Source organism: Hypomesus nipponensis, chromosome 23, assembly GCF_054491055.1.
Source record: "Hypomesus nipponensis isolate SF chromosome 23, ASM5449105v1, whole genome shotgun sequence".
NCBI lineage: Eukaryota > Metazoa > Chordata > Actinopteri > Osmeriformes > Osmeridae > Hypomesus > Hypomesus nipponensis.
The window spans coordinates 1,733,893-1,748,335 of NC_140383.1; the positions used below are offsets into that span (position 1 = coordinate 1,733,893).

Sequence of the window (14,443 nt, forward strand, 5' to 3'; positions counted from 1 at the left end):
TCCTTCTTCTCCTCATAATTACACAAAGTCTTAAATAGCTCCATCCATTAATCATTCCCTTTGTCAGGGCTTATACTCAGACGCGCAAAGTGTGCCATTACAAGTCCCAAAAGCGTGGGGCTAATCCATGCTCGATGTTCCATAAAGAGAAGCCCAGTAGTGAGCTCGTATCCCCTCTCTCAGCAGAGATCAAGGTGAAACCGCCCTCGCCAAGCTGCGCGTGTCCGCATAAAACGAATGATAAACTTTTAAACCATGTGGCTCGCAAACGCCTTTGTAGTCAGAACAGGCTCCATCATCTGGAAGTCACCCCTTCTTAAAGGCTGCGTTTAAGGTTCATCATCTCACAGTTTTTTAAATGAGTGTGCTAGGGGGATTTGCAGGTCTGGCCCACTTATCTGCAGAACCTGGCTCCTGCATACTCCACCGTCAACTACAACTACTGTCCACTCTGGCTGAGGGCTGTGTTCTCTCCAACTGGGCTGGAGGTCCAGTCCCCAAGGCGCCCCCTCTCCTTGGCTCCCTCCTCACCCCTTTCCCCCGCCCCTCTCCGCCCCCTCTCTCCTCAGAACCCTGCAGGAAGAACGTGGGCGCGTGGCTGGTGCCTGGACGCACCTTGAGGCAGATGCTGGTGTGTTTGAATGAGGAGTCAGGAGATGTGGAGGAGTGTGGGGGGGGCGGTCTGGAGGGTAGGGGGGCGGTCTGGAGGGTAGGGGGGCGGTCTGGAGGGTAGGGGGGCGGTCTGGAGGGTAGGGGGGCGGTCTGGAGGGTAGGGGGGCGGTCTGGAGGGTAGACGTGAAGGAAGCTGTACGGGCTACATGTCCAGGGAACCTGATCGGGGGGGCTCTTTAATAGAACCTGGAGAGGTAATTATGGAAGGGGCTAGAAGGTCAGTCCTCCCTCTTCACCTCTGCTCTGCGGGAATGGATGGAGAGAGGGATGGGGATGGTCGTCCACTCTTCTCAGAGATGAAAGGCTAGAGGGAGGATTTCAACATCACCTCTCTCTGTTTCTGTCTGCCTCTCTTCCCCTCTCTGTCTCCTTCCCTCTTATTCTCTCTCTGTCTTCCTCTTTCTTTCTAATCCTGATGAGCAAGATCGGAATGCAATTAAACAATTCTTTTGAATGATCAGGCTCACTTTGGTTCTTAAACTGAATTTAATTAAAGTTTTCGGTTCGATCATTTCTGTGGTTTGGTTTTGCAGACGTGTTTTTTGCAGTGTGGAATAGTAATTTAGCTAATTTAATTAAAATGATAAGCCTTCAATTGGGCAACAACTTTGTCGGAGCAAGTTATGGTTTCATAAAAAAAAGTAATTAAGACATGAACCTACATAAACTCGGTCTGTCTGTAATCAAATGAAGCCCCATAAAAGGGCGACGTCAATAATCTGATATTACAATTCCAGAATTGTTATTTGTATTCATGTTTATCGATGTTCAATTAAAAAGAGAGATGCTCATGAGTTTAACCAGACGTGTGTCTACTACAAAGCACATCTAGCCAGTATCCGTTGGGTTATTAACTGGTATAATATTTTTCTATTATGGGAATAATAGTTTTCCATTATGGAGGAAAAAAAATTAAATTAACTTCCGACGGCCGAGATCTGGGATAATATGGCATCCATCAAGGACGGATAGCGGTGGAACAGCCCAGACTATTACATCCCCTACCGTCTAATTTCCCCATTGAATACGGGAGAGATATAGAAAGCCCACTGTCTGTGGTCATTGTTAATGAAAGCACCAAACGCAAACAGCCACTGACAGTGGGAAGCAGAATTTCATGAAAGAGAAATTTGCTGTCAAGCTGGCGTTAAAAATACATCAAAAAGTGCATGGAAATAGCAATTTCCTCCACAAGGAATTGAAATGTTAGAAGTAGCTCAAAACACAGAGTAAACAGGATGGGACTGGTAAGTCACACACACACATACACACACACACACACACACATACATACGAACACATATACACACATACACACACACACACACACACAGACACACACACACACACATACATACGAACACATATACACACATACACAGACACACACACAGACACACACACACACTGACACACACACACACACAGACACACACACATACAGACACACACACACAGACACACACACATACACACATACAGACACACACAGACACACACACACAGACACACACACATACATACACACATACAGACACACACACACACACACACACACACACACACAGACACACACACACACACCATCTCCTCGGAGAGTTGGCGAAAGTGACTGACTGGGACAGGGAGAAAGAGCTGGACTAAAACAGCTGAGAAGGGAGCAGAGACTGGTGAAGAAATTGTCCTTCAGTGCAGACAGAGTCCTCCTCACTCTGAGGCAGTGATTGATTGGTTGATTGACTGATCCTGACAGTGGGGGGGGGGAAAGGGCCCACACAGTTGTGTAAGGTTTATCTCATGAGCAAAGGAAGGCATCTCTTTCACAAACTGGGACTTGATTCTTTTTTTCCTCTCAGTTCCATTTCCTCCCTATTACTCCTCATCTTTCGTATGTTAGTATGTACTATTAAACCTTTGCTGGAAGATCAAAAGATGAAAGAGATGGATGATAATAGGAGAAAAGGGTATACACGCAGGCTGAATTAGAATAGAACTGCACCAGGCTATAGATAATACAGATTAAAGGGAATGTTTCAGTAGATAAAGTCAGAGTTGTGCTGTGCTGTCACCAGCCTGACACGCTATGTAAAATCAGCTCACCAGACAGGCAGACTGATCCTCCCTATTTACCCAAGAGAAAATATCTACTTACAGTATACCTACAAAGTATAAGTACAAAAAGCTAAAAGTGATATTTGAAGTTACAAAATCTGTGCATTTTCAGTACACTTCCAATGTGTATAAAAGATAAATATAGTGAAAATATAAAAGCTGTATGTGGAAAAAGAACACTTAATTATTCTAACCTACGCTTGCTTATCTTTTTTTCTTGGGTACATCATAGCACCTGGTGCGTATGTCCCAATCAAAGTTATAACTACAGTCAAAGGGATTATAACATGGGATTTTCCAGGAATTATTATGGGATTCAATGCAAAGATTATTGTCAGGATGATGTAAATGTGCTGACTGTGCGAGAGGCTCTCTACAGTCACAGCTCTTGAACGGTTACTGAAGCTTGTCCAAAACCTGCACCCCAGCAGGACAAGCTTGTCTTGACTCAAACCGCCAAGCATCAAATCATTTCACAGTCTTTCAACAACAACCCCTGTTGGGAAGCACAGCTGTCTCCAGATCAGGGCAACGTCACAAAACGCTTCATGAAACGGCTGTTTTGAGGCCTGGGTCTGGGATTGGAGTCACGTCTCCTTTGAAGGTATGAATCCAAAATGCTCACAATCAATGAAAAATATAATCTGAGGTGAACCGAAAATGGTTAAGATATCGGTTAACGAAGTTACACTTTGAATGACTGTATCCACTTTGAGGTAGCCTTTTGATGAGAGATTTTTGAATGAGTTTGGTAAGAAGGTCTTAATGTCAGAGTCTGTCCCAGTGTACAGTTGCCGCTGACATTTTGGAGCTCAATCGATGGACAGTGACCCCCTTCTTCTCAAGCCTCGACCTTTCCAAGCTCAAAAGGCAGCATCTCTCTCTCTCTTCCTCATCTTTCCCTCTTCATCTCTCTTATCCCCTTCTCTCTAAAACTGTACACACTCTTTCAAGTGGGCGCAAACAATCAGTTCATTTTTTCAAAGAGCCTTTGATAGCCAAACAAATGAGAACGTCTTAACTTATTGATGCTGTGCTTCGCCCGTGGAGAAAAGTAGGCTGGACGAACTCTGGCTTGAGATGAAAGTCAGGTACCGTCTAAGCAGGTGTCTTCCAGCACAGCTAGAGCAAATACATATTTATTTTATTTGGATATTTAATTTAGTCTTTTATTCAGTCCCAGGTCTGTACGATAGTCCAGGGATAGCAGAGATTTTATGGAAGAGTGGTTCTGTGGTACTTGAGCCTTTTTCTCATGATGTGGAGTGGATGGAGTTCTACACTAGATGTGTTTCTATAACCATGAAATGTCACTGAGTCCAGGCCTCTGGTAAAGTCAGTTCCAGCTGTGGCAGACCCGGCCCATGAGCCAGCAGGTCATATCAATATTGATGGCACACGTTCAAACTGCAGTGTCCTAACTAACCATGCGTGAAAGACTCAATCTGAAGGTTCATCCTGCGACAGGTCCACACGCCACCCCACCCAGCCATGTTGGTCCGGGAGGTGGGGGTGGTGGTGGGGTACTCGGAACACAAGGGTTCTGAGCTTGTTGGAGGTGTGGGAGAAATTAAAGGATTTACCATTAGCACGAATGAATCCCAATCAGTAGATCAAATATGACCTCATTATTGCAGCCTTGTATTATATTATCCATTTTTATCTCATATAATCCTATTATAATATTGTTGCAGTCACTTTGTTGATTCATATTGATTCTTTTGTTGTTTCTTTTTAAACAAGCAGCTTCTAACTATTTTCAAAAGACCTACTGCAGGAGTCCATAATGAGGGAATCGAACCCTGGTCCCACACAGGGTCTTGTTCATTTAAACTCATGATGTTTCACCCACACCAGAACCTCAACGCTTTCCCTAGACTCAAACATCAATAACATCAGGATTTTACACTCCTAACTGTTTATTGCGAAGAGTCAATACCAGTCCTAGAATCAATAGACAATTTCAGGTCCAGGCTAGGTGGAATTGTTACAGGAGAATTGAATTGTTAACCTTCATCCAACATGCAACAGACGTTACTCCCATGCACCTTTTGTACAAGGTTTGAACAGTCTTGGATTTGCTGTGCATCTCTCAAAGGTTGGGAATGACTCCGTCAACCTGGAGACACTATCAAATATCCTGACCCTGAAATGATCCTGACCTGGATCATAAACTGGGGACCTTGTGCTCCAACCTGTCCACTACTGAGGGTTTACATTTAGTCATTTAGCAGACGCTCTTATCCAGAGCGACTTACAGTAAGTACAGGGACATTCTCTCCTAGGCAAGTAGGGTGAAGTGCCTTGCCCAAGGACACAATGTCATTGGCACGGCCAGGAATCGAACCGACAACAGTTGTGATTAATAGCCCAATTCTCTAACTGCTAAGCCACCCGACTCCCAGGGTTTAGATGACACCTTGTCTCCTGTCCACAATACACAATATATCACAGCGTTGGAGATTTGATCAAATACATTGTCATGTTTAAAGAATCGCCCAGAAGTTGTTTACTGCCCCAGGTGAAATTTACATTCAAGTTGCCCTTTAGATTATTTGAGTTTGTATTACAATGCAAAGTGTCATTTAAAACCCACATCTTAGAAAATGCATTTCTTTGGCTTTTACACTTACATGCAAGCCCCAAAAAGCGGATTAAACCGACCTTTTCTTCATTTGCAAACATTCTAACTCCTCATAGCGGATTGACGCGGAGCGTGAGAGAGCTTAAATGCAGCTCGATCCCAGGGGCGAATCTAGGTTCCCACTTTTGGGGGGGCTAAGCCCCCTAGATAAAACCTATAATTGTTCCTGTGACCCAGCAAAACTAGGGGGTCTGGGGCAGTAGCGGACTGGCCATCGGGAGAATCGGGAGAATTCCCATTTTTTACTGCTGATAAAAATGTTGGAAGAAGATTGAGCGACACGGTTGGCCGGCCCCCCTTTCCCCCAGGCCGGTTGGTCTATTCCAAATGAACGTCTATGCAGGCCTTAGTGCCGCTTACACACAACAGTGAAACGGACATATCGAAAGTTAGCTATAGAGACAAAATAAAGATGGAAAACCAGGTTAAGAAATGTAAACGTAATTACCTTCACTAGACAATGTTTTACCAATTGGACAAAAGGCCATGTTTGTGAGACGAGACATCAAGCTCAAAAAACTATTTTTTGCTCAAATCAGCCAAAAGAATTTGCTCGTGCACTACGCGCGCTCGCATTAAGCGTGGAAGTCCCAAAGCATCACATCAGGCACAGAATTTGCATGCATCAGCAGGGCGCTCGCTGTGGTGGCGTATACGGGACCGGTTCTGGTAGGCTGGTCTGGATCAAAGTCCAGGGCCTATTTTTACTCCCAGTCCGTCCATGGTCTGGGGGCATGTTCCCCCAGAAGACATTAAATAGTGTCCTCTAGTGGGTTTTAGGAAGAGAAATTTACAAAAAAAAAAAAAAAAATGTTTTGGAGGGGGGCCAATAATTTTTTTGGGGGGGGGCTCCATGGGCTAGATACGCCCATGCTCGATCCTAAGCTCCAGATGAAATGGCAGACAAGCTTTAGCTAGCGAGACAACACTGTGTACCCAATTAAAGCACCGAAAAAATGACTTAGCTTTAATATTTTACCAGAGAGATGAGGCAAATGTTAGTAGCATATTCCTAGACGGGAAGTAGGAATAAGTGGCACTGGAAAATGATATTAAAGGGAATGCGGTGTTGTATCTGTCAATTGTTATTTCCATGCTGTAAATAACAACTAGTATGATACGTTTCGAGGATTCCGTTAGGGTGTCTTAATCCTTGCATTTCTCTCGCATCAGTGTTGGGCGAAAGGCACACTCACAGCTGGAGCGTCGGTAGAGCGCGAGTCCTTACGCGCAAGGCATCATTGGTTGAGAAATCATGCATGTGATCGTCCTGACTACGCACAAGTAAACTGGCTTCAACGAGTCCCCTGTTGACCAGTGACTACTCACACCTACCACTCTGCTTGCTTGCGCAGATTGACAAAGCACACGGCGATTTCAACCGTTTTCCTCCCGTTTTCTTTATCGGAGCTGTCCAGGTGCTGAAACATGAATCAAAGTGCCGGAGCAGCACAGAAGGTCCGCCGACTTTCATCCACCAGTGTTAAGGTAAGAAGATGCACTTATCAAAGTTGCCGTGTTGTTTACCAAGGCTGGTTTAGTGAACAATCCGTGTCACGTTCTCACAAGTTTATGGTGCTATCTTTTGACTTTTCTGATTCGAAACGCACGTGGTTAATGTTGTTCACGGCAGTCTTAACAAGGAAAAGTTGTATTCTCTTCCTGAATATCTATAACATAAAAGCCCACTACAGATAATTGGTGAATTGTTGACACTTAACGCCACACGCGGACAAGTGGACGGCTTGTTTAAAAGAATTTGTCCCGAGTCCCGACGTAAAATTGAATTAGGCTCTTTTTGGTGATGTCGTTTGCATTACTTATACATTGGCACAGCGTTGGATAAATAATTAACTTGGAGGAAGGACACATGTTCCCTCTCTCAGGACCATCTTTGAGTACCTCCTGTAGGAGAGGATTACATTATTAATGAAACCAAGGGATGTTAGGTAGAATGTCTAGATGTAGGCTTTGCCAAGTTAACATATTGACCCTGATACCTCACAGTGGTTCAGCTCCCGGTGGGAAACATTTGAGTGCACTAACTTGCTGTAGGATTGTGAATTCTGTATTCCATTTCTACATCCTTCTGTCCCAGTCTGTCTATTTACCCCAGAGTGTGTCTGTGTGTGTGAGAGAGAGAGAGAGAGAGACAGAGAGCTTGGATGGGGGATTACTGTGATTATGAGTGCTATGGGGAAAAGATGAACCATGTGAAGACCCCATCGGCATGTTTGTTTTGGCAGGATTTACAGCCACGTCTCTAGACACCCCACAATCCTATAGCTTCCCTCTGCATAAAACACCAGTGGTTTATTTAACTAATACAGTATACACACAACCCCTACACAATGTGGTATGAAACAGCCATGAAACAGAGGAATACGATTCAGAGCGCTTTCTCCCTTGAGATGAAACAGAAGTTAAAGAGCATACGCTCCCCAAGGGTGTAGAATGGTGCATTTACTTTCTCACAAAGTAATCACACTGTGGGTTGTTTGAGAGGGTTACTGCAGCCTAGTGTGGGGAAGGATCTGAACAGGGTCATCCTGGATGGACCTTAAAGAGGGAGAATCAGAAGAGAATCAGAAGGAGAATCAGAGGGAGAATCAGAAGGAGAATCAGAAGGAGAATCAGAAGGAGAATCAGAAGGAGAATCAGAAGGAGAATCAGAAGGAGAATCAGAGGGAGAATCAGAGGGAGAATCAGAGGGAGAATCAGAAGGAGAATCAGAAGGAGAATCAGAAGGAGAATCAGAGGGAGAATCAGAAGGAGAATCAGAGGGAGAATCAGAAGGAGAATCAGAAGGAGAATCAGAGGGAGAATCAGAAGGAGAATCAGAAGGAGAATCAGAAGGAGAATCAGAGGGAGAATCAGAGGGAGAATCAGAGGGAGAATCAGAAGGAGAATCAGAAGGAGAATCAGAAGGAGAATCAGAGGGAGAATCAGAAGGAGAATCAGAGGGAGAGTCAGAAGGAGAATCAGAGGGAGAATCAGAAGGAGAATCAGAAGGAGAATCAGAAGGAGAATCAGAAGGAGAATCAGAGGGAGAATCAGAAGGAGAATCAGAAGGAGAATCAGAAGGAGAATCAGAGGGAGAATCAGAGGGAGAATCAGAAGGAGAATCAGAAGGAGAATCAGAAGGAGAATCAGAAGGAGAATCAGAGGGAGAATCAGAAGGAGAATCAGAAGGAGAATCAGAGGGAGAATCAGAAGGAGAATCAGAAGGAGAATCAGAAGGAGAATCAGAAGGAGAATCAGAAGGAGAATCAGAAGGAGAATCAGAAGGAGAATCAGAAGGAGAATCAGAGGGAGAATCAGAAGGAGAATCAGAAGGAGAATCAGAAGGAGAATCAGAAGGAGAATCAGAAGGAGAATCAGAAGGAGAATCAGAAGGAGAATCAGAAGGAGAATCAGAAGGAGAATCAGAAGGAGAATCAGAAGGAGAATCAGAGGGAGAATCAGAAGGAGAATCAGAAGGAGAATCAGAGGGAGAATCAGAAGGAGAATCAGAAGGAGAATCAGAGGGAGAATCAGAAGGAGAATCAGAAGGAGAATCAGAAGGAGAATCAGAAGGAGAATCAGAAGGAGAATCAGAAGGAGAATCAGAAGGAGAATCAGAGGGAGAATCAGAAGGAGAATCAGAAGGAGAATCAGAAGGAGAATCAGAGGGAGAATCAGAAGGAGAATCAGAAGGAGAATCAGAAGACATCACACTTGTCCTGACACTATGCAGATGGCTCTTCTTGCCCAGGTGTCTGTTGCCTGACAACATGTTTAAATATGAGGCAGGTTTCAACATTGTCTCTCAAGTAAATATTTGGATTGCTGTTTATTTTCTGAAACCACGTTTTGTTAAACATTGCAACTGGAGGGGATAAAGCACTTTAGATCACGGACAGGAAGGTTGTTCTTATATAATGAGCATATGCTGTGAGCTAAGAATAGTAAGTGGGCCAAGATATCCCAAGCTCTCCTCAGAGAATGTTTGTTGAGCTCTCACCTTGACAATGCAGTGGTTACTCAGAGACAAATACTATAAAGTACAATCAAACAAATACTGTAAAGTACAAACAGACAAATACTGTAAAGTACAATCAGACAAATACTGTAAAGTACAATCAGAAACAGACTCGTCTTCAAGTTGACATTTTACAATGTTTATCCCCAGATCATCATTTCACAGTAATATCATAGATTTCTGGCAATAGGCAACGAATCCCTAAAGCTTTGAGTTAAATAGCCTTTTGGGAATCACAGTCCTTGTATCCATACGTTCTGTTGGCCTATGGTGTTCTTGGAAGTAACTGTGAAATAAAGACAGACGAGCTTCTAATGTTTGCGTGGCCTTCAGGGGCTGTTGTTGCAGAAAAGTCTCCAAAGCCCACAGCCAGGCTTTCCAATCCCCATGATGTTTATCTGTATTCAGGGAGACAAGCGGCTAGCTAAGTCAACACTGTGTTTTCTTGACAGGAGAGCAAAACTGTGCTAAGACCTGTTGTGGGTTGAAAAGTATCTTTTAGAACGTCAGTTGGCTGGTGATTACGTCCGGCAAGTGGATGTTTTTGTTTATTAGGTGAACATGCACACGTGTCATCTGCAGCACTTGTGCACTTGGGTTCAGATGAAAAACGTGCATTTATATCTGGGCATGAACATTGCTATATGGAAATCTGAGGATTGCTGGAGATTTAAATGAAAGTCAAACGTTTTCTCCTTGTTGTTTTTATCTAGTGGTCTGTCACAAATCCAAGAGTTAAGTCCTTGTATTGAGCTGAGTCCAGGTTATGTGTTGACTTGCTGTCCCATAAGCTTCTTATGACTTTTGTCTTCCAATGACATTGGATAATGTTATGAAAAAAACAACAAGGGGGAAACAATACCTAATACGTCTTCGAATTTCGTGATTTTACGAGGTCCAACAGTACAAACTATTGAAGTGCTGTTTTGATAAGATGGAGCATATCGTCATGTGACCTCTAGTGGAAACTGGTGTCAGGAGAGGCACTTTGCAACCATCTTGCTCTTTGGATCAATGTTGACATCCTGGGCCAGTTCATTAAGACAGATGCATAACAATAGCTAATATGGAAACTATGTTGTGACATTCCTTTTCCCTACAATATCCAACCAAAACACATTTTAAAAGCTTTTTCCGTATGTGTGGAGAATACATTTCAAATCCTCACACATTTCCATGACAAGAGTTTGACTCAGAACTGGATAATCGCACCACTTCCAGAGAGGAGAAGACAAAGCGATGCCACAGCCGGCTTCGTCTTCCAGTTGTCAAAACAGACATGACATTTCAAACTCAGCGTTATGCTTTCCCAGTTAAATGCTAGACCGTTTTTAAAACCGTAATTTTCTCACTGTGCCGTCCTACATCTTTTATCTGTCTCTTCACGGGCTCAAGCAACAGGGCTCAGGCGTTACTATGGCACCAGCAAGGGACTCTGTCCCAGTCTCTCCCTAAGAAGACATGATTGCAGTTTCCCCACAGTGTCGTGGATCTCTCTGCATCTCACGGAGGCCAGGTCTCCAGTCATGCCATTCCCACCTACAGTGTGATGTTTGATAGCGCAGGTGTGTGGAGTGTTCCCTATGGGAGGATGACGACTGAAGAACAAACACGTCATCCAGCACGTCGGCCTGGAAACAGTGGAGTTCTTTGGATCATGTCTTAAAAACAGATGACATGCTTTCGGCTTTTTCTTTGAGGGTTGATCAATTTGTTGGTCAGTTCACTGGTCAGTCCACACAAATATCCATACCCTTTGGTGCATGCTTGTATGTTGAAGAATTGTATGTATTATTGAGTGAAGCTGGTGTGTGGTGAAACTCAGTCTTCAAGTATGTAACAGGCCACCCGCGTCAACGAAGTGCTGGCTTTTCGTCTGCGTAGTTGGTAGTGGTGGTGCCTGGGAAGTCAGAGGTGGCAACATTGGTCCGTATGCCTCGGACAGAGCTTGCAAGACCACGTCTGTTACATAAGCACTATTGCTCATTCACTCTGGTTGTAGGCAACTCTAATACAGAATCAACCATTCCTATTTCAAAAATGGATATTTGTTTATACAGGAACATTAGTAGAAAAATGAAAAGAAATTAAGATCACAGCATTTATTTTATGTGCTTGAAAGTAGTGTTTCAAATGTGTTCCATGTTCACATCTCAATAGGGCTGTTTCCATTCAGAAGATACATCTGTTGCATAAACAGCGATTCACGTTTAAAAATGCAAAGCTTTCTCAAATGCCATTCTCAGTAATAAAAGCTTGTTATATATGCGATTATGTAACACAGACCAGCTAGGAGAACACTAGCCTCAAATAATGATCCTTGTCCTTGAATAAGTGATGCTTAAGACGTCTCAAATAGGGATCGTAATTATGCTATTCAACGGTGAAACTCTCTTAAAACTGCAAAAGGGCCTCTTTCATTCATGGTTATTTTAGTGATGATACCAGTCCTCTTTCCTCTTCCTCTCCTGATCCGCTTCACATCTGGTGGATAAAGATAGTCAAAGAGCCCTAAAAGTACACAGAGTTGAGATCATTATCATCACTTAGAAGGTGGCGAGAAAAACATAAGGGGATATTGAGCTCTTTGAAAATGAGGGATGGCACCAAAAAAAGCAAGATGAAAGATTAAAAGTGGGCATGTCAGGTTGAGAGATGGAGAGCTTGCTGTGGCAGCGCTAAAATAGAACAAAGGCCCGACAGCGAGCAGGGAAACCGGCCCTGACTGATAGAGAAGCTGCTCGGAGTTAAGCTGCTCTGGGAAGCAACAATTGGGCAGAAGGTTCCAGCAGATACCCTGAGCCCCCAGACAGCTCACCCAGCAGATAGGCCCAGCCCCAGGGACAGGTTTAGAACCCAGAGAGAGCTGGGAACCTGAGTGGCTGAGATCTTCCAAGTCCAGCTCCAACTCTCCCATGGGAGGGTTCTGTGAAAAGGCTGAATGGGATTAGTGCCTTTTCTGCTTCGCTCGGAGAAATGTCACCTATTAGTAAATCGCCTCAGACACGGGCTGGGGGTGGAAGCTGTAATCACTGCAGGATGTTTTTTCTGGATAAGTCGAAGTCTGGTACTGATGTGTGACTACAAACACACCACAATTATGGAATGATCAACCTTGGCCAGATATTTCAAGACTTTTGACCAAGATCTGCTTGTGGCACATTCCGTGGGGCACCTGGGAGAGACCAATAATGAGCTGAACTGTATGTGTGCAGATTTCCTCATCAAGTCACATGGTATTCAGTGACGAGATGCAGTGTAAGCTAAATGCGCTTAAGGTATTTGTCATTTGTGACTACCGCTCATTCCAGTCACATCGTCCCTTTGTTGGACCAAGGATAGATTGAAACCACCCATTCACAGGAACAGATGGAGCTTTCTCAACACCTGTGAATAGTGATTGTCAGACCAGTTGATAGTTTTCCAGAAAACATTCCTTTGTGTACTGTAGCCTGACAGAAAGTGTGCCGCTAGCTTTCACAGCACCTCGCCAAGTCAGGCAGTGGCTGGAGAATGGTGTCCATGTAATAAGAAGTTGAAACTAACAAGCACAACACACAAAGTGAACAAAACAGAGAGATACCATAGAGGAGAACACCATCAGAAGATGGCCTAGTTTTTCTCACTGGTGATTTATACATACTGCCTTTGCGCCAAGAACCTCTCATGGGAATAGCTACCAAACGCTTTTACCACTAAAAGGATGTCTTAAGACGGGAGAGAAAGCAAAAATGTTTTCTTTTTAACTCCATTGTAGCTGATGTATTCTTTATGAACAGAGGCAGAAGGAGGGTTGCTCTCTTCCTGATGACTTTTTTCAGGGTGATCAGGTGATCATGTCTTGGTTTTCCCTCTTGGTGCTGGTAAGAAGAGGTAAACGTTCTGGACGTAGCAGAACAAAGTAGCATCCCAGTCTGATCAGCGAGCCCCTTCAGGCTTCTGAACATGATTCTTTCCAACGTGTTTTGTGCCTCTTCCACCCACCATGAACTTCACCGCTGTCAGCTCATTGCAGTAACCAGGCTATATGAAGACCTGTGTTCCCTGTCAGAGAACAAGCCTTCCCCGCACACACTGCTTATCTCTCCTTCAACAACACACACCAACACACACACACACACCAACACACACACACCAACACACACACACCAACACATCCTTCCCACAAAAACTATTGATCGGGTTAAGCCTCAGACCAACACCTCCTCCAAGGGACCCATCCTAACCATGTTCTCCTCTCATCACCCTTCCTTGTCCTCTCCTTCAGCCTTTGTCCTTCCTGGACCTTCTCACAGACACCCCTAATCTACCTCTCCTTCCCATCCGTATCTGACCGCTGGAGATGTGCTGAGTCTTGTGCTGCTTGGACTGTGTGTTCCTCTGCCTCCCCCTCCTCTGCACCCCTGTCCTTGGTGTCTTATCTGTGAGGGCCGTTGGACCACCAGCAGAGCGTGTGTGTGCTGGCTGTGCGATCTGCGAGTCAAAGCTCTGAGAGATCTAAGATCTGTAGAGAAGAGCTCGCAGTAACCATGCATTTGATGTTGCACGGCTATCCTGCTCATTACAATAATCTCTAAAAGACTGTCTCCTTAGGATACACACACGAACACACGCACACACACACACACTCATGCACACACACACACCAAGCACACATACACACACCACACACAAACACACTACTTTGAAGAGGAGAAAAAAACGCAAGGAACAAATCCTCCTCCCTCCCTCCTCAGCCGTTCACCGCTGTGCATCTCAAACAGGCAGCGTTCGGCCCGAGGAAGAAACATCAGCGTCAGGAGAACCAGAGACATCTGGTTCCCTTGGTTTAGGATCGATTCATCTCTCAGTGTGTCTCAAACAATCAAATGCAGGTTGGTTCAAATCCTAGAGACTATTTTGGGCGTCTGTAGGCTGGAATATGGCTTCAGACAGGGATTGAGGTTATTTTCTTTTTTTTTTCAGAAAAGATGGGATGTTCTATCCCCAAGTCT

The 14,443-nt window shown here is 44.3% G+C and overlaps 1 protein-coding gene across 1 annotated transcript in view; it reads left to right on the top strand.

The window, feature by feature from the left end:
* Positions 1–6,856: 6,856 nt before the first annotated feature.
* LOC146233545 (inactive dipeptidyl peptidase 10-like) overlaps positions 6,857–14,443 on the top strand; it is a 63,378-nt gene continuing 55,791 nt past the window's right edge. The window contains exon 1 of the mRNA XM_084688954.1: positions 6,857–6,916. Within this exon, the coding sequence (XP_084545080.1) occupies positions 6,857–6,916 (60 nt within the window). The remainder of the gene's footprint in view (positions 6,917–14,443) is intronic.